The sequence below is a fragment of the Thunnus thynnus genome, chromosome 2 (assembly GCF_963924715.1).
Source record: "Thunnus thynnus chromosome 2, fThuThy2.1, whole genome shotgun sequence".
Taxonomy (NCBI): Eukaryota; Metazoa; Chordata; class Actinopteri; order Scombriformes; family Scombridae; genus Thunnus; species Thunnus thynnus.
Window position 1 is genome coordinate 21240846 of NC_089518.1, and position 23801 is coordinate 21264646.

General features: G+C 37.8%; 1 protein-coding gene across 4 annotated transcripts; it reads right to left on the reverse strand.

Moving 5' to 3' along the window:
• Window positions 1–366: 366 nt before the first annotated feature.
• Window positions 367–22597, reverse strand: si:ch211-225b11.1 (uncharacterized protein LOC561694 homolog). Of its 4 annotated transcripts, none has more exons than XM_067609936.1 (14): window positions 22486–22597; window positions 21957–22216; window positions 19422–19556; window positions 14355–14565; window positions 13654–13786; window positions 12994–13128; window positions 11725–11828; window positions 9832–9956; window positions 5759–5871; window positions 4676–4816; window positions 4425–4524; window positions 4132–4232; window positions 3748–3915; window positions 367–3105 (listed from the first exon to the last, which is right to left on the reverse strand). In XM_067609936.1, exons 2-14 carry the CDS (start codon window positions 22174–22176, stop codon window positions 2992–2994), a joined length of 1800 nt encoding a protein of 599 aa, XP_067466037.1. In that variant the 5' UTR covers window positions 22177–22216; window positions 22486–22597; the 3' UTR covers window positions 367–2991. The 4 variants fall into 4 exon arrangements, with proteins under 4 accessions (XP_067466037.1, XP_067466029.1, XP_067466046.1 ...); XM_067609928.1 differs by having other exon boundaries at window positions 22394–22580; XM_067609945.1 differs by having other exon boundaries at window positions 12994–13062; window positions 21957–22582.
• Window positions 22598–23801: the final 1204 nt, after the last annotated feature.

Below are 23801 nucleotides of genomic sequence, written 5' to 3' on the forward strand. Positions count from 1 at the left end.
GTTGTTCAGTCATTCTGAAAAGTGTATTGTTGTTCATTTACATAACTACAAAAACAAACAAACCTAGGAGGTTTGCTATGAAACCTCTATGTGCGTGTGTGTGTGTGTGTGTGTGTGTGTGGGAGGTGGGGGGAAAGTTCTCATCACTTCCTGGCATATTTTGCATTTATAGCTCTGCAACACGATAATGTATTTCCGATATACGTGGCACAAGAGCAAAAAGGCAGGTTCGGTGTTGGTAAATGGAAAGAGTGAACCGGTTCCGTGCAAAATGCAAAAATCTTGAGAATGAGTTCACAAGTCTTGTGCATTTTCTGCTGCAATACTGCCACCAAGTGACTTTCAGAGGCAAAGATCCAGATGACATTAACATTATTCACTGATGCCAGAGCAAAAATGAAGGCTTTTTATTTACCAAAATGACAACACACATCATCACACAGCAGAGATATGATGAGAAGAGTAAGAAAAATTACACATATAATCATTTAACAATATGAAAAGCAAAATTTGGTACAGAAAGTGTAGATTTGTAGAATTTTGTTTATCAAACACAAGCATAAAACATTAGAAAACACATATGAGTCTTGTAATAAAAAAAAAAAAACTGCCTTTCTTTACAAATATGAAATAGTCTGGTTCACTGTTATTGTGTGTGGATGTGAAAACACAGCAGGTTTCACTGTCATCACCAACTCACAATGCAATAGCACAAAACTGTCACAAATTATATATGTGTAGTGCTTCTGTTTATTGTGAGTGACTATCTGAGATACGGGGTCTTGTTTCATGACACACAGAGAGTTTGCAAGTTTTCATTCTAGCCACAAACTGCAGCCGCTGACTTCACTGATCACTGATTAATACGACTTCAGGATGAGAGGATCAACTAAAACCTAATCAGTGAAATCACCTGGTGTAGTGTTATGGTGAAAAGAAAACCTACATATTCAGCACATCATGCCACATGGTTACCCAACTTCCTCTTTTCAAATAAACCAGACTGTGCACATTTTTAAACTTAATTATCACTTTTTTAAAGCATAATTGTATTAACAGCCCATTACAATTTGCATTTTATTCACATCAAAACAATGAAACAATTAAAAAGCGTAAACAGTAATCTATTACTGTATGTGCTTTAAGGGCCTTTAAATCATCTTTGCACATTTAACCAAAAAACAAGTAAAAATAAAACAGCATTTACAGGATGCAACATCTTAAATACATATTTTGGTTGTCTAATTAAAAATAGATTATCTAACAATAAAAAAGTTTCATGAAGGCACTTGAGGCAGGTAACATTAAGTTCCATGACACAGATGCTTCTGTTGTAAAATGTTAAAAAGGGCTTATTTTCTCTGGACTCGCAAATAGGAAAACAAATACAGTAACAACTCAAGTGGAGTGACAGAAGTTACCTAGAAATAAGATGTCAAGTGTAAGTATATTTGTTGAGAGACATCTTAAAGTAACTAATTGTTCCTTGCATCATTGTAATATTATATTCAGATGTTTTGAGCTTTTAATATCAGTGCATGATTTAGGTACTTTGGATAAAAGGCACTCCTGAATGAGAGTTTGTTTAATAAGCCACCTATAAAGACAGAAAAGGCCAAGCATGTGCTGTATGACACGTCATTTTAGACAATGTCACATATCTGGTCATTTCCATTTCAAGTCGGTTTTAAACTCTGGTGACTCAAAGCTTACAGTCCTACCGCTCACCAAAACCAGTTCCACCACTTCCATCTTAAAATCACTGATGAGATAAAGTACATTACATCATTCCAGCTTTCAAAAGATCTGGTACAACCCAACAACATCTCCTGCTCTCAGAAAGTGGTCAATCATTTTTTTAAAATGTTACTAAACACTGCTGTAAAATCTCAAAGTTAAAGCTTGATTTAAAATAAATCATGTTTTCACCAGAGTGAATTTTTTCCTTCTCTGTTAGGAAGTGTGAGATAAAACAGTCAGTGATTAACTGTAGGCTTTGAGTCAATAGAGTATGGGACACAACTTGAATGGAAAGTTAGTGTAGCCCTCCTGCTGATTATCTACCCTTATTAGTCCAATTCAGTTTGATGACAGTAGATCAAAGGCACCATTTATAATCTCTAAGTCTCTTGTAAGTTACCTGCTCCAAGATAGTTTTAAATAATGTCAAATATATTACTGAAAATGATATTAACTCAACCTGCGGAGACCAGACAAAATCCATTCTCTGAATCCCCAGATGAATTTATATTATGCACAAGGGTGTAATATTAACCTGGATCACATTGCTCACTGTTCTGGGTAAAGGCGTGAACACTAGTGACGGTCAAACAAAGGTTTCTAAAAGCAGCAGGGTGCTAACTAACATTTAAATGTCATTGTTTGCATCACTCCCCTTTGTTGGTCTTGAACCTGCTCCTCACAAAATGAGACTAACTAGCCTCACAGACATCAAAACTGATGATGCATTCAGGCAGTCGACGTCAAATTCTAAAGTCAAACATTTCTAAATTTGTAACCAGGCAGCTACCTTCTACCTTCAACTGGCAGAAGACATGTAAATACCAGTGACAAACTGGGACAAGTTTCATAATATTCAAGATAAAAGAACAACACAGCACAGACAACAAACACGTAACATTTTTTTAAATGATTAATCAACCAAAGGGGAGGAAAAATGAAGACCTGCATAGTCTTGACATTACTTTAGTGGACAAAATCTCAGATTTTCAGTATATAGTATGCAAATTGCAACAGATGTTTTTATACTGTTGAAGTCAACTGCAAAGAGTAAGTGGCTTGATTTTTTAAAGTACCACATATGTAAAATGGGCTTAAGGTAAAAGTCAATCCTTTGGTAGAACAAATTGAATAAAATTAAAATTTTTGACAGTACTTTCCATCAAAATGCAGCATCCTTAATTAAAAACCCTTCTGTATCACAGAGTTTGGTACATAAAGACACAGAGAAAAGGCTTGACTGTACCTCTGTCATGCTATTGAAGTAAATAAAGTTTCAGACGTTGGGTTGACTAGGTTTTGTTTTTCTGGAAGGGCATCCTCAGCATCCAGGTCTACTGTGGGAGTCATAGCTGTTTTAAGTCTCTGAGGGTTAGAGAAGGCCAAACGTCAGAAATAAACATCTGTTTACAAACGTATGATCAAGAATGTCTGGTAAGTTCAAGAACTGATACACAACAGAAAGTGCTACACAACAAACTCTTGTTCATATTAATAAATTAAAAAAAATAGTTTCAATTTTGTCACATTTAAATTCACCAACAGAAATTGAGCCTTTTGATTTAATAATTTGCCTAAATGTCCGCTCCTCCTCCTTTACAGTTTTTTTTTTTGTTTGAGAGTTGTTGGATAGTTTGAGATGCAGAAACACCTTTAAATTCTTGTGAGGTTAATAACTAAGCTAACCTACATTTGCACCGGTCGTAGGGTGCCAGCTTTTTCTCGGCCATTGGCCTACATTGTCTTCCACCAGGTTAAACTGGTCTCTGCTTGATCTGTTTCATTCTAAATCCTTTTTAGTCTGGACTTGTTTGTAGGGAAGCATCAGCAGAGCTATACGCATGCTCAACAGAACGGGTAGAAAACATATAGGCACATTTCACAACAAAAAGGAAGCAGGGTACAGCAGGAAATAACTCAACAACCACCCCTCCAACGTGAGCTGAAAATAGCACTTCTCACCTCGTTTACACAGTCATCTGTCTGAACCATGAGTCTTGTACTCACCTGAGGAAATGAGCCTTTGTTTCTGTAGATCTCGTGAATGGCTCCGAGTGGAACCCATATTATGGAGACCAGTGAGATTCCCCAGCCCACCCATTCAGCCCACACTGGGTACTTGTACTTCCCATACTGAGCAGGAGTGTACTGGATAATGCTGGAGGTCAGTATGCACTATAGAGGGAAAAAAAGATAATACATAACCATATTTATCTTATTTTATTGAGTTTGCTGTTTAGAACACAAGTACATTATTTAATTTGTAAATTACTATTTCTACTGAACAGATGTGATGTAAAAAAAATATGAATCATCAAGTATTAATGTGATTGTACTGATAAGATTTATATTATATATATATATGTATAGACAGTTCAAACAGGACCTCACCAGCACCAACATGGGACACAGCAGCAACCAACAGACGCAAAAGTAGATATTTGCAGATTTTCCTTGCATCCTCTCAATCATAAAGGAGATGCGTGGGACACCTAAAGGAAAAAGACAAGTCCTGATCAAACAGTTGGAATAACCACTAAACAGTAAGTAACTAAAATAGACTTCAGAACATACAGGCTAAAAATGACATCCTCACCATGTTCTGTCGGCTTAGTGGTCTTAAAGCAGATACCGTGTAAACAGTGCAAGTGTGTTTGAGCCTTTAAATTCTCTGTGCATCTTACCGAAGATCCAGCAGACAGCTACAACTTCAAAGAAAGCCAGGAACACAAGGGAAACGACAGCTGTGTAGTGGTCCATCAGCTGAAACACATAGATACCTCCCTGTGCAGAAGGGAGAAGAAGAGCAGAAACAAGAGAATGACTGAAAGGACATAAGACCGGTCACCAGTGATGTAAATGTCGCCACTTGTAGGCTACCGAGCATCCTTAAATATGTTAATCTGAAGGCTAACAGGGTTTTGCTCTGTCTTACCTTAGTAACATGTGGTATCCCAAGGAGAAAACAGATGGCGCACACAGCCAGGGTCAGCAGCTCTTCTCTCTTTAGGAAACGCAAAATTTTGGGGCCAAACTCATCCTTTATGAATGTCACAGCCACCTCAACTGTAGCAAACTGCGGCACACAGACAACATTGTTTTAGTCTGAGGTTGTAACAGTTTAAAAAAAATACTTTTGTCCAGTTGTGACTATGCTCACATACTTATTTGTGATGCAATCACGAGGCTATGCAATGAGCTCAGTAACCGTGACCACAGAGACGGATGAGAGAGGAGTCAAAGCAAACATGACCAAACATAACTGCAAGTGACAAACATAAGCTGCCAAACTGTGTGAGTAAGTGTGGAATACTGGACATGATGAAGAACAGAAATATCTTTGGCCATTTTGATATTTATTTCCACAATGAAAAAGAAACAAGATCACCTACTATAGATTACATACAATGTACGTATACTTATCCCGATACTTTGCATAATTTACCTGACCAATATATTATTTAAGGCTTAAATAAGAGACAGGAAGAGGTGAGAACATAAACTTATCGGCTACTTTATGCTGCTATGCAGACCCTGGAGCTCTGAAAAAAAGCCACAAAAACCATATCCTCATATTGTACCTTTGATCCATATTCATACTAGTAGTTAGAGTTTGGCAATTCTGTTTCTCCTTTAAGGTTGACAAAGCAGGGCACTTTATTTATTCTGAAACATGCAAGCCTCCATTTGTATGTGAGTAATCATTTTCAAGAGCATGGTAAAAAGATGGACACAGTTTGGTAAACAGTTACAGAGAAATGGTCAGCCTGAATGTGCACAGTTATGACAAGCGGGAAGAAATTACAACACCTGTTTTGCCTTGAGTTTGCTTTCATCCTGACAAAAATTCTCTCTTACTTCAAGTTTTTGATATGCATGTGTGAATATTTTCTACAACTACAAATTAAAATATGCAAGAGCTTCAATTTGTTGCTAAAAGAACAAATTGTGATGGGCATCTTCGCAGATATTTTTCTCCAACAGACACTGTTTTTACACGAGAGTGAGAGACGTTTACCTGGCTGTCCAGGCCGAGACACAGCAGCATGATGAAGAACAGAGGAGCCCACAACTGAAAGACGGGCATGGTGGAGAGGACTTCAGGGTACACAACAAACACCAAACCAGGACCTGAAACATTATACAGTAAAAGTAACGTTAGTACTAACTATATAATGGAAATGTACACAAATGTAGACAAATTTTTACATGAATAGATGTTTTGTTGGAACAAACCTCTTAAAGAAATAGTTACACATTTTGAGAAATATGCATATTTGCTTTAGATTGATACTACTCTCATGTCTGTATAGTAAATATTTATTTGGAGCCAGCAATCAGTTAGCTTAGCTTAGCTTAGCATAAAGCCTGGAAACTGGGGAAAGAGCTAGACTGGCTCTGTCCAAACAACCAGCACCTCTGAAGCTAATTAACTGAAAGGAAATATCTTGTATTTTTTAATCTGTACAAATACTGAGGTGTAAAAATGACAATTTTGCCATTTTATGGGGGGTTATGTCAAGCCCCCAGGAACAGCACTGGGCTTTGAAGCCAATGTGACATAGTGGCCAAACTGTGGAATCACAGCCTCCGTGTCTGACACTGAGTGACTTTCATAGAAATAAACGGGGCCCCGTCTCCGATGCTGTATCCAGTTCTCTTTATACATCTATGAGTTATGTTCCAGTCAGAGCCAGGCTAGCTGTTTCCAGTCTTTATGCTAAACTAAGCTAACAGACTTCTGGCTCCAGCTAAACATGTATGTACAAAGATGAGAGTGGTGTCAATCAAATTATCTAAGACAACTGCTAGGTAGAACAAAACTTTAGTAGTATCGCTTCACTTGGGGATGAATAAAGTCTTATCTGTAACTGTTAGGGCTGTAGTCAACCAAAGAAAATCTTGGTCGACTAAAATCGTACATAATCTTCAACTAATCCGTTAGTCGCGCGCTAACCTTTTCCTCTGCCCCGCTCGCATCCACCGTCACTTCTCTGCCCCTCGCTCTTTCCCGCTCGCTACGCAAACATACTCCTTAACGGAGCCACGCTACCAACAGTTTCCCAGGCAACGACAGAGGTTGACTCAGGTACCGGAACAGTGCTACTCAGAGACTCCCAAACGCTGTCGATTTCAAATCAAAATCAAATATTAAAAAAAAAATTTTTTGGCCTGGTGGGGGTTCTTGTTGTCTCATTATGGAGAAACACAGATTCAGTAAACGTTCAGTACGTTCAATAAACGTTGAGTATAGTTAGACCCAGCGGTCTCCATTAGGTTGGGCGAGTTCAAAGTTGTGAAAACAACGGGGGTGTTTTCAAAACGTTTTCACAGGTAATTTGTTAGTCTGTACCTCTCGCTGCAGGAAATAATGGATTACTCCTGGAAAGCTATTGATGTAGCACTTTTCTCCTTATGAAAATAACACGGAGATTCGACCAATGAGAATTTAGTCGGACGAGAGCATATCAACCCACTAATTGACCAGTCGACCAGCAGACTACAGCCCTAGTAACTGTAGACATTATTTAGCCCAAATACAGGTGTTGTATTATAGAAATTAACTTAACAAAATGCCACTAGAGACTATACTGTATGTGGGATTCAACTAATGATTGTATAAAACAGTGGATGTTGCAAAGTGATGACTATTACCATTTACTGAAACAAAACTGAAACAACAGCATACAAAACACCATTACTATATGACCTTAATTTGAATCACTTATTATAAAATTACTGCAGTTTAACGCAGCCAAACATGTATCTGCTTAGCTGAACCCTAGTTTAGCTTTGTAACAGCTAAACTAGTGAAATGCTAGTGACCAAGGAAATAACATCCCCGAGTAGTTTGTGTACACAACCAGTTATTGGTTGAATACATAATGTAAGACCAGTTAATTTGGCTTGGTGCCAGACATGAAGTTTTAAAGAGCACTGTGGGATACTATTTCATGGAGGGACACTATGACATGGCCAAACAATACTTTGTTAAGCTCGATGGTCAATAAATAATAAATGAAGCTATAAGTTACAGCTACTAGAGGAAGATGGAGTACAGGATAGTTTTAACTTGTAAACAATAAGTCCAGGGAATTTCATCTGTACGTTGTCTTTGCCACACAGTTGTTACAAAATACTCATCAAGTGGATTATCTTGTTTCTAGTGAGTATTATATTTTAACATACACAATACCATCATTGTTGTGTAGTTACAGGGTTCAAAATTATTCATGCAAATTCTTTATCTTCAATGAATTCCTGAAACTCAACCACTGAAATTATTTGGAAGTGAAGTATTGCCTTTCAAAAGGTTCTGGAGAGTTCAAAAATACAACATGTTAATTGGCCAATCAAGTCCACACAGTATTAATAAAGATTACTCTTTTGAAGAAAATGTGAGTTATCAGCAAAACACATTTTCCAGAAGGTCAGATCACAAATTAGTAATCATTTACCAGATTAATGATTTATGCTAACAGTGATGCAGTGTGTTGGTCATCCACTTCCTCATCTGACTCAGAGGCTGAGCACATTCTGTTGTTTTAATAATGTATTACTTAACTGATAAAGCTCCAGTTCAGATGTTGTTTAAGCATTCGGTTACCAAAGCCAAAACTCTTTAATCCACTGAGCTGCTGACCCTGACATCTGGCATCTTTGGTTAACTGGTTTACACCTCACTACAATAATGTACAGATGCCTAATTGTGTTCATGTTGCAGCTATGGCTATAATTCCTTACTGTGTGTCCAGACTCCTGCGACAAAGCAACAGGCTACAAGTCATTTTCAATGGAAGCTGGTGACATGAAGCTACAAACAAAAATATGCAGCTTGGCAGAGGATGGCAGCTATTGCGGAAGTAGCGTACATTTTTAAACACACAATAGCTAGCTGTGGGAGTGTGTTATTTAATAATACTAAATCATGTTTACTAGCTATTAAAGATAATTGTAATTTAATTATTATTAGTCTTTATTAAACAAGGACCATGCACAAAAAACATTCATCTCAAAAATGAGAAGCAATGATTTATGCCAGATTTAGCTATTAGCTAATTTCCATCTGCAGGTACAAACAGAAAAATTACCAGATAATAAAAACATTCATTTACATGCAACACCATTACATAGACTACGCTAACAATTTTACAGACAAATCTAAAAACACAGATAAACATATAAATACCAGCATATTCATCCAGTACAACTACAGAATTACAATTAATTACAATTACAATTCATTAATATGGTACACAAGCCCATGAAGACATAACCATGTCAACGAGCGTGACAGTGTAGTTTGCCACACTTGGCTGTTTTGTAGCTTAGTTGCTCGTACGTGAACACCCCATTAAAGCTACTTTAAGGTGTCCTCCAGCTTTTTAGTATTGCTCTTCCATGAAGTCGGAAATGAACAAGACTGATTTAAAAAAGAACAGTCAAAATCAAAGCAGTATAGGCCTAGATGTCCTGACATTTAGCCTCTGATATGGGTCAAGCTCCAGGATGCTGCAGCTAATCCTGCTAATCCTCCTATCCTATAATGCAACTCAATAGCATCTTTAATTAGACCTCCATGTCCCCTAAATGCCAGTTTCTTTCAAACTCCACATCTACAGTTTGTGGCGCAAATGTTCTCTAAAAGATTTTAGGTTTCAAGGCCAAGCCAAGATATTTTTTTTCAGACTTTGGGAAGCTCACACCAAAGCCACAACTGTTTCTTTCTTATAGAGAGTAAACTGATTATCTTCTGTAAAATAGGTGAAGTGCTGCTTTAAGTAATTTTAGATTTACACCATTTATCCTTGTGTGACCTGCATGCACACTTCTAATTATTCAATGTAGATGTGCACAGCATGAAATCTGTGTCTGTGTCTTTTTTTCCATGGGAAGAAGGAAGAGCACTCCCAGGAGGATGAAAACAAAAACAAGTTCTTGCAGAAGTCAGCAGAGTTTGGGATGTGTCTCTCCATCTCTATTTCTGTAACACCCTGACATCGTGCATTTTATACTTTACATCACAAGTCTCTTCTTGTTTATATACTTAAAGACAAACAACAGTCTTTCCATTCCAGGCTTGATACTCACCACCTGTAGATATGTTTTCCACTGGGAGGTTATGTATGTGAGACATGTAGCCAATAGCTGAGAAGATCACAAAGCCAGCTAGGATACTTGTGAACGAGTTGGTAAATGATACAATCAAAGCATCTCTGGGAAGGAGGAAGGACAAAATAAACAATTTCAGTACAGTTCCGGTATTCAAGCAACTCAGGAAAACAAAGACACTAGATTATGATCAGACATTTGATCATCAAGATTACTGCTTTAAGCTTTTCTGACATTTAACCAAACTCTCAGTTTGTCAGAAATGGTTGTAAAAATTGCAAATGAAAGCAAAAACATCAAATGCAGGTAAGTAAACCAGTTTGGCAGCTGAGGCCTACAATAGTATTTATATTGTTATATTGTTATATAACTCTTCTTGTGTTAAATGAAATTAGTCACTCTTAATTTCCAGTTACTCCAGTTTTTCTTGGTAAATTGCGTGAGATAACAATGAGTCAAACAGGCAAGGCTCGTTTCAGTTCTCGTCTGGATGGGAGTAACCTTCTTCAAAAGCAGAAGCAGCAGCTGAAGCATATGGCAACACAGTAAACAAAGCAATTTTAGAAAGAAGAAACCAAAAATGATGTTTAACGTAAACAGTCTGTCCCTTTTGTTGCTCTGCTGCGAGCAGAACAGCCATATGGAAGCTAGTCTTACAATGTAGAGAACTGAAAACTCTGCTGTCAAAGACTGTCAAATGTACAGTAGGTGCACTCGGAGTCATTCTGGAAATATTTCTAAAGTCGCCCTCCAGGCAAAAATGTGTTTTCTTCTTGTTCCTACCATTACATAAATTTTTCTACCACTCATTTCGAAAAAGGTTAACGTTTGGATTGATTACAGAACATTCCTATTAGATAGGCTCAGCTGTTACTGACACTTTGGTTCTTCTTTTAAAAAGGACCTGATGACTTTGGGACATATTCACAACAGTAATAACGTTGTTTAATTAAATGACATGTCCGAGCAACAATTGTAAATTAGATGCCAATACCTCATGCCTGAAATTTAAATATAATATCAAATGATGTTAGTTTTAAATTATTTGGTCATATGGACTGAAGACAATCTCCAAGGTTTCATTGTTAAAACTGGGTGGAAACCCAATCTGAAGTTTTTTAAAAACCTGCATTGCAGAACCAATCCAAAGTCTTTAGGGTGGCCCTTCATATTGGGGCGGTGACATGCAGTTCACTACAGAGGAGAATGGGGAGGGGGAGAGTATAATTTCTGGTAAGGTATGTCCTTGACAAAATATAAGAGGTGTAAGTTTGTTAGCAGCCGTTCTCGCCGCTCTTCAAGCAACTACTGTGCATTTAGAAATCTCCAGACTTCAGTAGGCAGACATCTCCTATTGTCTGGTACACAAGAATATGAAGTAGGAAACATCTTGTGTCCAGTGTTTTTTTTTTTCTTTTGAAATATACAAACAATTTTTGCATATTCATAAATTCTGATTTCTTTGAGGGAGAAGGAGATGACATTTTAATGATTTTTTAACAGGTAACTGAAATCTTTTTGTGAAAAAAGTGTGAAGACACAATTTCTTATTCCAAGCAGAGAAATTTTATATGTCATGGAAGGGATCTTTAATCATTTGAGACAGTCGTAATTTTGGGCATTTGTGATGGTGCCCCAATATGTATTCTGAGGGAACCAATAGGAAAACACAGTTGTCGTCATTGATAACTTATCATTTCCATTTTTGTTACATAATGAATGTGCTGACTTGGGGTATACAATATTAATAATGGGAGTCCCAGAAAGTGTTTTGTACTCTGTAATAAGCAAGTTTAACAAATAAATAGTATTTGGTAAAAAACATAATACTGTACATACACATAAGACATAGTTCAACTACTCCGACTTTACCTGATAATGTTGTTGTTGAACTTGTTGTAACTAGCCATCGAAATCATGGAGCCAAAAGCAATTCCAAGAGAGTTAAACACTTGGGCAGCTGCATTAACCCATACCTGTGGTAGAGATAAAGGAGAACATGAAGATTAACTTAAGGTTGGTTTAATTTAGTTTTAAAGGCCCTGAAAACCTATTTGCACTCACTGTGTCCATGAAAACAACACTTTCTGCTAAAGTGTATTTCACATGAGCGATTTTCTGTATTTGTACTTTTTCTGTATCAGCGCTCTTCTCACTTGTTTTTAAGAGGGCGGGACTCAGTTGGAACAGGCTGATGTCACAAAGCTTGGTGCACCAATCAGGATTAAACAAACTTTAACTTTGCTTGTTGCACATGTTACAATGTAAAATGTTTCAGGAGCTTATAGATGTTTTTTGAATGGGCAGAATAACCTCACTTCAGAGTATCCAGCTTATTTGTTCTTGTGCTATTAAGAGGTCAAAACTCAGCTATAGCTGGACTGAACTATTCTGGGAGATTTGAAGCTCCTGCACTGGATTTCACTAAATATCAGCAGGAAACCATTCCTCTGGTTTAGCTTTGTCCTCAGAAAAATAGAGAATGACAAGTCACACACTCATAATGCCACAGCATTATTACAGCTTATAAACGTTTTCGCAAGCAGTCTTCTTCAGGATGCATCCTGAGACATAAATCTCTGATATCTGAAAGAAGGCCCTATTGTTGATCTTTCTAAGTTGAAATGAATGCATCTGAGTCGTGAGTGTGTGCCTTTCCATTCTTTCTTTTTTTATGTCTGCCCATGAGCCAGCACCACATTGGAAGAGGTATATGTTTTCCCCCAGTTTTTATTGGCTTCCTTTCCTGAAATTTTATTCTGCCAGCTGTTCATAAATCTTCAAAGCCAAATTTTTCACATTCTAAGTTGCCCTTTCTCTGTACAACTTAAGCAGTTTACTGAGTTCATTGCTTCAAAAATCTCTTCCCCTCTCTCCTCTCACAGTTCTGGCTCTTGCTGAACCATGAGCAAACACAAGATAAAAGCTTCTTTTTTTCTTTTTTGATATTTGTATTAAATTCCCAAATGTATTTCACATACAGACGAGTTAGCTGGGAAATGTAACAATCTCTGCAGTAGGAGATAATAATTTGATTTAAACATTAAGAAGTTGGTTTTAACTATCTGGTGTCAATGTATAACCAAGGTCTTGTGGGTTAGCCTACTTTTTGACTTTACTCTTTTGTTAATCATGTCTTACCTTAACTTCAAACAGTTTGCTCCAGACAGGCGTCACAAAGTAGAGGATACCCTTCTTGGCTCCAGGAAGCTGCACATTATTAATGAGCAGGGCAAACAGGATGAAGTACGGAAATATAGCAGTGAAATACACAACCTGCGTGACACAGACAGTGGAAAAGCAGAAATTGGTCGATTTGTGGTTTGGTTGCGTAGATGATGTTGCAACAAATAGCTGGAGCTATTGTGGTCTGTTTTGAGTGACACAAGCGATGATGGTTTCAAGGCTTCCCGGCCTTGACAAGGTTATTTCATTATGTCAAATCAAAACTTCAAGCTGGTTAATTACTGTATATCACACAAAATTGTAATGTTGGTAGGATATACAACTCCAAAAGTCTTCTGGTAAAGTATCCCAGCAGAAATATGATGCGTTATGAGGGTGTGGTATAAAAACATTTTTATCTTAGTTAAGTCATTCTAAGTGATAAGTGAAATACTTAGCCTACAAAAACAGATTGTAACTATGACCTCTTTACATGAACCTCCCTCTCCTTATCAAATTGATAAATTCCAAACATTAGCTGTGACAAAATATCAGTTTGTTGAATTTTCAAACCAAAAAAAACAACATTATCACCATGCATAAACATATCTTGCAGAAGAGGAGGTCTGTTCTGACCTTGCCAGTGGATTTGACTCCTTTAAATATGCATAAATACACAATGACCCAGGCAAAGATGAGATAGCCAAAGAGTTCCCAGCGAAGACCACCAGCTTCTTCAATACCACCGGATTTCTCCAGAAGTTTGTGACTGGAAAACACAAATAACAAGAGATTCCCATCCTTAAGAAAAACACATAGTTTTAAAGTGCTGCTTCCTGCAGTAAATGTAACACAGAAAAACAAGACTAACAGTTTACAGTCATCATAGCAGCTCTGTGATGCTGTCAGCATGCGTAGTCAGCATGCTAACATCCTGACAATGCAAACATGCTGATGTTAAGCAGGTAAAATGTTTACTATGTTCACGGTCTTAGTTTAGCATGTTAGCATGCAAACATTTGCTAATTAGCACTAAAGACAAAGTACAGCTGAGGCTGATGAGAATGTCATAAATTATAAACTAAAGAATTGGACAGACTTAAAGTTTTGATCTGATGATGACACTAGATGAAAAGGCAGGGGATCAACAAAGTTATTTGGATATATCCGCTGGGGACCATGAATGTCTGTACAAAATTTCATGACAATCCATCTGATACTTGAGATATTTCAGTCTGGACCACCCTATAGAGCCATGTTGCTAGTATGGCTTAAAGCAGCAACAGTTAACAATGTCAAATATTATGCAACTGAGAATGCAGTGAATTCTTTCTCACTCAAAGAACTGCTGGCTGGCGGACTGCAGGTGGGTGTTGTTGCCACGGAAACCAGTAGAACAGTTTCCAACGTTATTCCAGGTGCTGTTGCAAGACTTCCAGGGGAGTGTTGCTCCAAACGAGTTGAAGAGATAGAAAAGTGCCCAAGTCATGAGCACATTGTAGTACGTGGAGAAGACGAAGGAGATAACAACTGTGGCCAGGCCAACACCTGCAGTGACATGTGAGGGGGGCAAAGACACAAAGTGTAAGGTAACCCAAAGTCATGTCTTAATCATCATCTGTGGGAATCAACTTGTACACATTAGTTCTTAAAAAACTGTTATAAACTCACTCTCTTTCTCCATATTTTACAGTATGTCAATTATTTGGGCCCAGAATTAAAACTATGGATATATTCTGTATCATGTAAAGATAGACAACAAAGAAGAACCAGTTTCATGGGGTAATCTCTGGTCAGTGGTAGCCAAGTCAAGCAAACTCAGTCAAAGATAAAAGGCATTCCTGGAGTCGTGGATTAGAAATTCCACTGTGTCATTTGACCTGTGAATATAATAGACTCTTAGCCAAATATGAATGAGATGAGATGAGATCAAAGTCCTGCAACAGCTGTAAATTATTCAGTCTTTTAACACCCTTGGTTCTGTATCAAGTTTCAGTTTGAGGTGTGCATGTCTGTCTACGTATGTGTGTTTCTATTTCTTTTTCACCTGTCCCGTCCTCAGGGAATTCAGTGCAATGGCTCAGCAAAAGATCTTGGCCACTAGAGCAAGTAAGGTTCATTATATCGCTCAAGAACACTTCAGTGATGGACGAAGTGGATCACACCATTTTAAATGCACAAAGGACACTTATAAAATATCCTTGATAAGACATTTTACACTGTGTTGTGTTTTTCTGTAATTTCTGGAAAAAAAACAGTGCTACTGTTTTGTGCTGTTAACCCTAACCCTAACCCTGACACAACAAAATAACTGTTTATAATGTTTTATAGTCTGATATCAGTAGTTTAAAGCAATCGTTTGACATTTTGGGAATTGCACTTGTTGGCTTTCTCACTGAGTTAGCAGAGAGATACACTCTCATGTCTCTAAAATAAATATGAAGCTGGAGCCAGCAGCTGGTTATCTTAGCTTAGACTAAAGACTGGAAAAAGCTGGCCTGGCTCTGTCCAAAGGTAACAAAATCCACCAAAAGCTCACTAATTAACACATTACATCTTGTTTAATCTGCATGAAAACCAAAGTGTAAAAATGACAATTCACCGTTTTATGTGTGTTCATGTGCCAGATTATTGTTGGCCAGGACCAGTAACTTCCTGGCCAAGAAATTATCCGTCAAGTAACCCCCCATAATACAGCAAATCTATGTTATCTCATCTCCCAACTCTATAATTACCCTCAGGTCTTATCATTGATGTTTTTGCTATCTATGTTTGAGAATAACAGAGATGTAGCTTTTTATTTACCCCTGACCACAACAAAAACCTTATCTGTGAGGGTCTATGTGGTTCTACTGTTTCTCAGCAGTACATAAAAACTTTACCTATGAAAACTTGTTTTTCTTTTCCTATTGGAAAGGCTGGAATGCCATGCTCTACTGGATCCAGTGTCACTATCTGGTTAAGTGGAAGGAGAGGCGGCTGAAAAACAGCTCTGTGTCAATATAGTGACAGAGCCAAATGAAGCCCCCTCTGAGCTCCAGGATCAGCTAGAACCACTACGCCTTGTCCATGTAAAGCGCTTCTTCCTTTGTGGTTGCCTGTTTGCCTCACTCTACACATCTAGCATACATGGTTGACTGCTCCCACTGGTACACCAGACACACTCCAAGTGGTGTAGTGAGGCATCATTTTCAAACTGCCAAAACATATCAGTCTGCTCAACTCAAAAACAAGACATAGCAGCAAAAAATGGCAGAACTCAGCTAGAGCTACCCTCACCTGCCTCCAATTCTTTGTCAGTTTATTACCTTGTCATTCCTCACCTGTCCACTAGATGCCCTCATTAAGATAAACGTTGTCCTTAGAAAATCAATACATTTAGAAGGCTGTGATTAAGCATCCTGCAATAAATTACACATGAGCATATTTGTTGATTTATGATAGATCATTGTGGGCATCTAAATCACTGATCACAGGTACATCACAGCAAACTGCAGTGAGTTGCACAGGGAAATCATTCAAAAGAACATACAGAAAAAAACTACCTGCTTTTGGCCCTTGTTTAGCACAGAGCATTAACCAGGAAGAAATGAGCGATAAATCAAGTGAAGGACCCATACGTTTTGACCGGGTAGATAATCTCTGTCATTAAGGAGATAAGAAAACTATGGAGAAAAATCTGAAGTTAGAACAAGACAGACAGCATTTTCATTTACACCCATCACTTTTGATTGATTGTTGATGGCTGGGATCTTGTTTGATTGGTAATAATCAGACTGATGAGCTCCCAGGTGACTGTCAGTACTCTTTGGGTCCACACATTTCACTTAATTCAGATAAACCTGCAAACATTTACACGTTTTTGATTTAATAATTCAAATACCTCCTTGTGTGTATCATGATTTTTTTTTCATAAGCGTTTTTTACATTCATGCACACAAATTCTCTGATGTTTAAAACATGTCTAGAGGTAATGTAAAGACTGTAAGAGAATATTTCAGTCACCCATCTCAGACTTAATTATCACTAAAACAGGCAGAATTTAAGGATATTTGGTTCATGTTTCAGTTGATTTGATATTTTCTTTAATGATATGGATTCTGAGAAATGTTGGAAATTTGTAGATCAATTAGTCAAAGAAGTTACTGATTACAGTACTGATTGTAACTGCAGCTTCACAAGTTCTCATCCATCAACATGTGAAAACAATCATTTATCAAACAGAAAAAAGCAGATTTCATTTTTTGAGCACTCTAACGATGTAGAACAGTCCTCTAAATTGGTAATTGAAACAGTAGAACAAATTCTAGATCTGCATCAAACATTCAGTGACAGAAAAGGATGGGATACATTGCCATGCCAGATTTTCTCATTGAGTTTAGTGCAGTGGATTTGTTCTGGCTAGTGCAATATCCTTCACAACTGTCTGCTGGGGCATCACTAACACTAACTGAACAAACTGATCAGTAAGGCTGGCTCTGTGCTGGAGACTCCTCTGGAGCCCTTGGAGTTGGTTGTGGAGAGGAGGAGGCTGCACAAACTGTTAAACATCATAGACAAGGTCTCCCTCTCTACTGGTCTGACAAGAAACTCTACAAGAAGCCATTCCTGGCAGTTGTCATCGCACAATATATAAAAGTCTTGTACATGTTGGGACAGGGCAGAGTCATATTTATTTCTTTTTCATCTGGTCATTTAACAATATCTACTTGCAATTTCAACATTTTTTGTATTTTTGGTATTACATACCTGTGTATATGCCTATAAAAGATATATGGTTTTAGTTTTAGTTTAGTTTCTAGTTAAGATTTTTGTTATTTATGTTTTTATTATTTATAATCTACCTCAGAGTGTGCTTATGTTGTTTGTTCTGTGATTCTTTTCTGAAATTTGGCTGTGGTAACAGTGCAAAGTCTGGGAATTAGTTCATTATCTCTTTATCCCTTATGAGAAAACCGAGAACGCTCCTATTGTCCCTTGCTTCTTGTCCCATGGCACAACTTTCTCCAAATTTTATTGAAATCTGGTTCTGCTTTTCAGCTGTCCCTCTGGAACAAGAAGGATCAAAAATATGACCTCTTAAAATACATGTTTTAGGAGTATTTTAAGCCTTTATCGCAGTGACAGTGGAAAGATTGGACAGGAAACGAGGGAGAGAGAGAGATGGGGGAGTGACATGCAACAAGGACCCGCTGGATGAACTGCGGATGTTGTGGTTATGTGGCAAGCTTCTTAAGCAGTAGGCTAGCGGGGCACGCTGACATGTTCTCTTTGGCAGAGATAACATTACACAGCTACCTACTGCTGCACATTCTATCACTGATGATGAAGAGTGTGCTCATTAGCTATAGTCAATATAAAACTTCTGACATGGTGCATCCAAGCACGTGGTCCATCACATGAGTGTATTGCTACCAGTGATTGTGCAGGTTTCTTACAACCTCAATAAATAATTGTCCTTCTTCTTTTTCTTTAGGAGAGACACATGGAGAAGAACCTTAAAACTCACTGCCCAGGATAAAAGTACAGAATATGACTTTACTGTGACATCATGCATAATGTAAATTAGAGGGATATTATAATTTGCTTTTATTTATTAGTGGAGGGCAGGGCATCATGTTCTACCTGTTTTTAAAGGTCATGCATCACTGCACCCATTTTACAAACAAGACTGGGCTAAGTGTCATTTTTCACTTATAAAGGGATGTTGTAATCTTGCTACTGGACTTCCCCTTTCTCGTCATGGAGATCAATAAAGTTTTATTTTATCATTTCACTTTTTGTTAAATATGTAAAATACATATAAATACATGTAAAATAAACTAAATAAATAAATAACAATAATAAATAACAAACTCTATCTGTCTGCCATAGAATGATTTAGATTTGTTTAAAAATGTGTTGTCCACTCCATGAATAGTCTAGATCCAAATGCAACTCTTTGTTTACACGCAGTATTGATCAGCTGGGATTTCTAGGAGCTGATGGTTAATGATTTAGTTTTGGGGGATGTAACTTGTTCAGCATTGTATTGGAGCAACAATCATTTTTATGGTAACAACTATACAAAGAAATCGATATCGAATTTTCAATTGTAAGTTCAAATAGTCTCAAAACTATATTGTCATTGCCCTTTAGTGAAAGTATAATTTGTGTTATCAGAGTAACTTTGCTCTCATCAGGGTATACAAGAGGTTTTCTAAAGGTAAGAGAGGATAATAGTTTCAGTGATATATTTTTTAAAAAAAATCTGACTGACGACCCTAACACTGAGAAATCTCAAATTTTTCGAAATGAGTGAAACGCTGAGCAAAAAACAAAAGAGGACTATACCCAAAAGTCTGAAAATAAATGAAAATCCAGCATGTGTTCATCCTCGTCTCATGGCCTGGAGAGTCACTCACCTTTTAACAAGGGACAGACTTTGGCGAGAGCATGCACTGGCCCTAAACGAGTGTACTGCCCAACAGTAAACTCCATGACCAGCAGGGGAATGCCACACAGGAACACCATGATGAGATAAGGGATCATGAAGGCACCTGAATCAGAAAAACAGAAAAGATGTGGGCGGATGCTACAGGTATCTGAGTCCTGAGTATGTAAAGAATGTAGAATTACATAGCAATGGTGCGATTAAACCAAAGTTGCCGTGTCATTGTTGAGATAAAACATACTTACTGTATAACTGGTCTCAAAGTTGTTCCTGATAACTTTAAAGTTGGTTACAAATCACTAATATCCTGCAATGTATAAAAACTCGTTTTTGGGTGCCAGTTTTTAAGCCCACGTGGTAAATAAATGTATCTGTGTACTCAGCTTGCTTTGTCTTTTCAGATAGCTTTGTCCTTTAATCAGGAACGGCCCATCCTAGAGGCTGTTTAACCCTCTATTCTATGGAAAAACACTCAGACCATCTGGGCAACCATCATTTATGAATGTCTCATTGTTTTTTATAACCAAAAGGCTTGTTGACTTATCATTGTTGGACAGCCAGTCTTTAAAATAATCCATCAAACCTCCTCAAATATGATGACAATAAGGGCAGAGGTGAGTGGAGCTCTGGTTTAACAACAGATAGATAGCCTGTAGTTGCTATGCTGAATTTTGCTGAGTCATTCCTGGCTTCAGCACAGATATAAGATTGTAATTGTCTGTCATAAAGTAACAGAATTTGTTCTTTAACAACACACATGCAGTTGAAACTACAACTGCCAAAGACAATATTAAACAGGATAGTTAGATAGTTTGTTCAGGGTGATGATCTCAGAGAGAATATAAGATTTTTTTACAGATGTTTTTCTGGGCCAGTAAAACCAGAAGAGACTCAGAGAGATTTACTTGTATACTGCCTTAGGGTGATAATTAAATATAAGCGTTAAACATGCGGTTGTAAGTCCTTTTATGTTTCTCAACTGAACATTCTGATGAGAATGTTTTGACCTTTTAGAGTATGCAAATCTGCAGTAATTACTTGAGCTGTACTGGTGCCAGTCTCCAACTGTCTAATATGTGTTTATCACTTATACCCATAAGCTGAGGAGAACTAATGTCGATCCAAATAAACAATAAACCTCCAGTCTGCCAATATGTGTTAGCTCTACAACAGGCGGGGCAAACTGTCGAGTGTGTGCCCGGCCTCATCTCGTCTACACGAATGTGTGCTGGGATAGGTTCCAGACCACTCCAAATCCTGAACAAAGTGTGTAGTGTACAGAAGTGATGGATTTTAGAATTATGAATTTCATTTAAGGCATAGTAGATTAACAATTTTAACTTCAAAATAAAGTTCGTGATAGATTTGCCACCCAGAAACACTGATTAACTTTTCCCTCACAGCCCATACACTTCCTGATGTACTATAGTTATGACTGAGACTATTGTTCTAGTAAAAGGCGTTCATGTAGTGCAAAATCACTCATCCTGCATGTGACTGTTCTTAATGCTACTGCCTTAAAGTACGGGTTCACAATTTTTCCAAGTCTGTCTTAAAACAACAAGTCAGGTGCCCAAGTGAACATTGAAACATGTTTTTCTTTCCATAATCATTCCTCCTGTTCATACTGACCATTAGAAGACCTCTTCATAATGCACTTACAATGTCAGTGATGGGGGCCAAAATCCACAAGCCTCCTTCAGTAGCAGAAATGTATTTAAAAGTTTATCTGAAGCTAATATGAAGTTTCAGTCATCCAAACTATCAAATCAAGTAGATATCTTTCAACGTGACAGTCTTTTTAGTGCCTAAGTTCCTCTTTTTGTTAATAAACTTCCACTGCAGCTCAATAGGCAAATACTGTCTGAGTAAACACAAAGGGGGAATTTGATGTTAAAAAGACTGTGAATGTGTCAGATATCCACTTGATATGACTAACTCAGACTGCTGAAGCCTCACATAAGCTTCGGATAAACTTTTAAATGCATAGTTGCACAAAATGACTGTGTGGACACACTGTGGATTTTGGCTCCCATCACTTACATTGAAAACACATTTGAAGGGGATCTTTTAATAGTCAGTATGAAGAGGAGGAATGATTACAGTGAGGAAAACCTCTTTCAGTGTTCATTTAGGCACCTGATTTTGCTTTAAGACAACTGGAAATCTGTTATATTTAAAACAATGCAGTCAAAATAGTAGTCAACATGGCCTTTTTTTTTTCTTTGTCCAAGTCTTTTCATGAACTTAATGACATCCTTGGACATACACAGTAGGCTACTGTGTTGAGTAGACACAACAGTGCTTTTGAGGGACTGCCAATAGCTATAGTTTAAATAGCCATATCATACTGATGCAAGAAGCCCATGCAAAACAGAAAACTATCTCACAGTTAATACATACAACACTGCTGAATCATTTCTCCCAACCGTCTGCTGGTGCATTTAGTGGGTTTAGGCTATTGCAATGGTTCAGCCGATACTCCTGACCCCTCTGACAGTCTTACCTCCGCCGCTGCTGTAGCACAGGTATGGAAACCTCCAGACATTGCCCAGTCCCACCGCGTACCCCACCGTAGCCAGGATGAACTCCAGCCGCCCACTCCATGTGGGTCTCTGCGTCTCTGAGTCCGCGGTCTTCTCTGCGATCACTTTGAGGTCCAATGGTCTCAGAGCGTATTCTTTCTCATCAGAGGGTATCTTTGACGTGTCTGCACAGACCTCCATTGTAGTTTATCAGTGATGAGAATAGACTGGCGATCGGACTCTATCATGCACCCGGAAATGACAAATGCTGTTAGAGTGAATGAATTGCATCGATTTCGCTGAATAAACCTTTACGCGTAAATGATCCCCAGGTCAAAAAATAAATAAAATAAGAAAACAAACTATATGACCATCTAATCAGCGCTAAAAGGAGCTTTTTGAGAATATAGGTACTAACCACGGATTCGTGATTTTCAATTAATGCCTACAACATGCCGCATTATGACAGTAAAGATACCGTATAACAACACAATGCCCGGCAACACGTACATGCAATAGCCCACAGTGCCTCTTCCCTGCTCATAATGTGACATAACTGAAGACGTCCTACTGCATCCGTGCTGCTCCGACCTTTGTAAAGCCAGCACGGCTACTGACTGACTGCCTGCCTGTCTCTTTGCAAAGTAAAAGCTGAGTTGAAGCGGTGACTCTGTGCACAGATACGCCCAAAGGAGGAACTTTCAAAAATGTCCAGAGTTAGAGGCAACATATGTTCATATATTTTTGTTTCACTTTTTAACAGGGGGGAGATGGTGACTTTTGATTATCAACACCTTACATCACAGCATTTTGTGTGTGAAGTTGGTATGTTCATCTTATTCACATGTGACCCCTGGGTAAAGTCCCAGATTCACAGTGTTTGACTCAAATCTCGTAATTTGATGATTAGCAAAAGTATTTTAGAAATTTACACCATGTAATAATCAATTAAGGCTGGTCCTGAATTATTACCTAATACTGGGGCCTTAGTCTTAATCTAGTTTAGGAATATGCACCATGAGCACAATGGGCCTACACCCTAAAAGTTGTGTTTAATTAACTTACCACAAACTGGCACATAAAAAAATCTGCAGCCAGGTAGTGTTCCAGCATGGGAGTCAGTACTGGTTGGTTCCTACCTGGCTCTTGGGCATATAATAAAGAAGTGTATAGAGGTCCAGCAACACATTTTGAGTACAACAAGATGATTAAATAGATTTTCTTGACAATTAAAATCAATCCAAGAAAACATAAACTGCGTACTGTGTCATTCTTATCAAATGTAAATATACTGTAAACATTATATTACTACAATATAAATTGTATTCCCTGGTTTTGTTAAGCACGCTCCCAAATCACACTGATAAGCCCCAAAATTCTCACAAAAATTGAAAAAATAAAAGTTTTAGCTCTAAGTTTTGGGTGTGCAATAGCAAATTGGACACTATAGATGAGCCCCCCATGTTTTCTGTGCTCATATGAATACTTACATACACAAGCACAGGGTACAATGATTTGATGCTTTTATTCTGAAGACATATATCTATACTGGAAGTTCACTTCTCTGTTGGGTTGCTGTAACTAACACTACAATACGGTATGTGTTATGTATCCATTTAATTGGCTCTGGTACCACATGGGTTGTCTGTGTGACTTAATGATAGGGTTCGTGGTACAGTGTTATTTGACGGTACACGCTGAATACTGTGACTGCTGGAATGTGAAGATGCCTTAAGCATATTTATTATATAATGTACATGTACTATTATTTTATTTTCATTTATCTAGGTATATATTTTCAATTTATAGTCAATATAGCCTTGCTG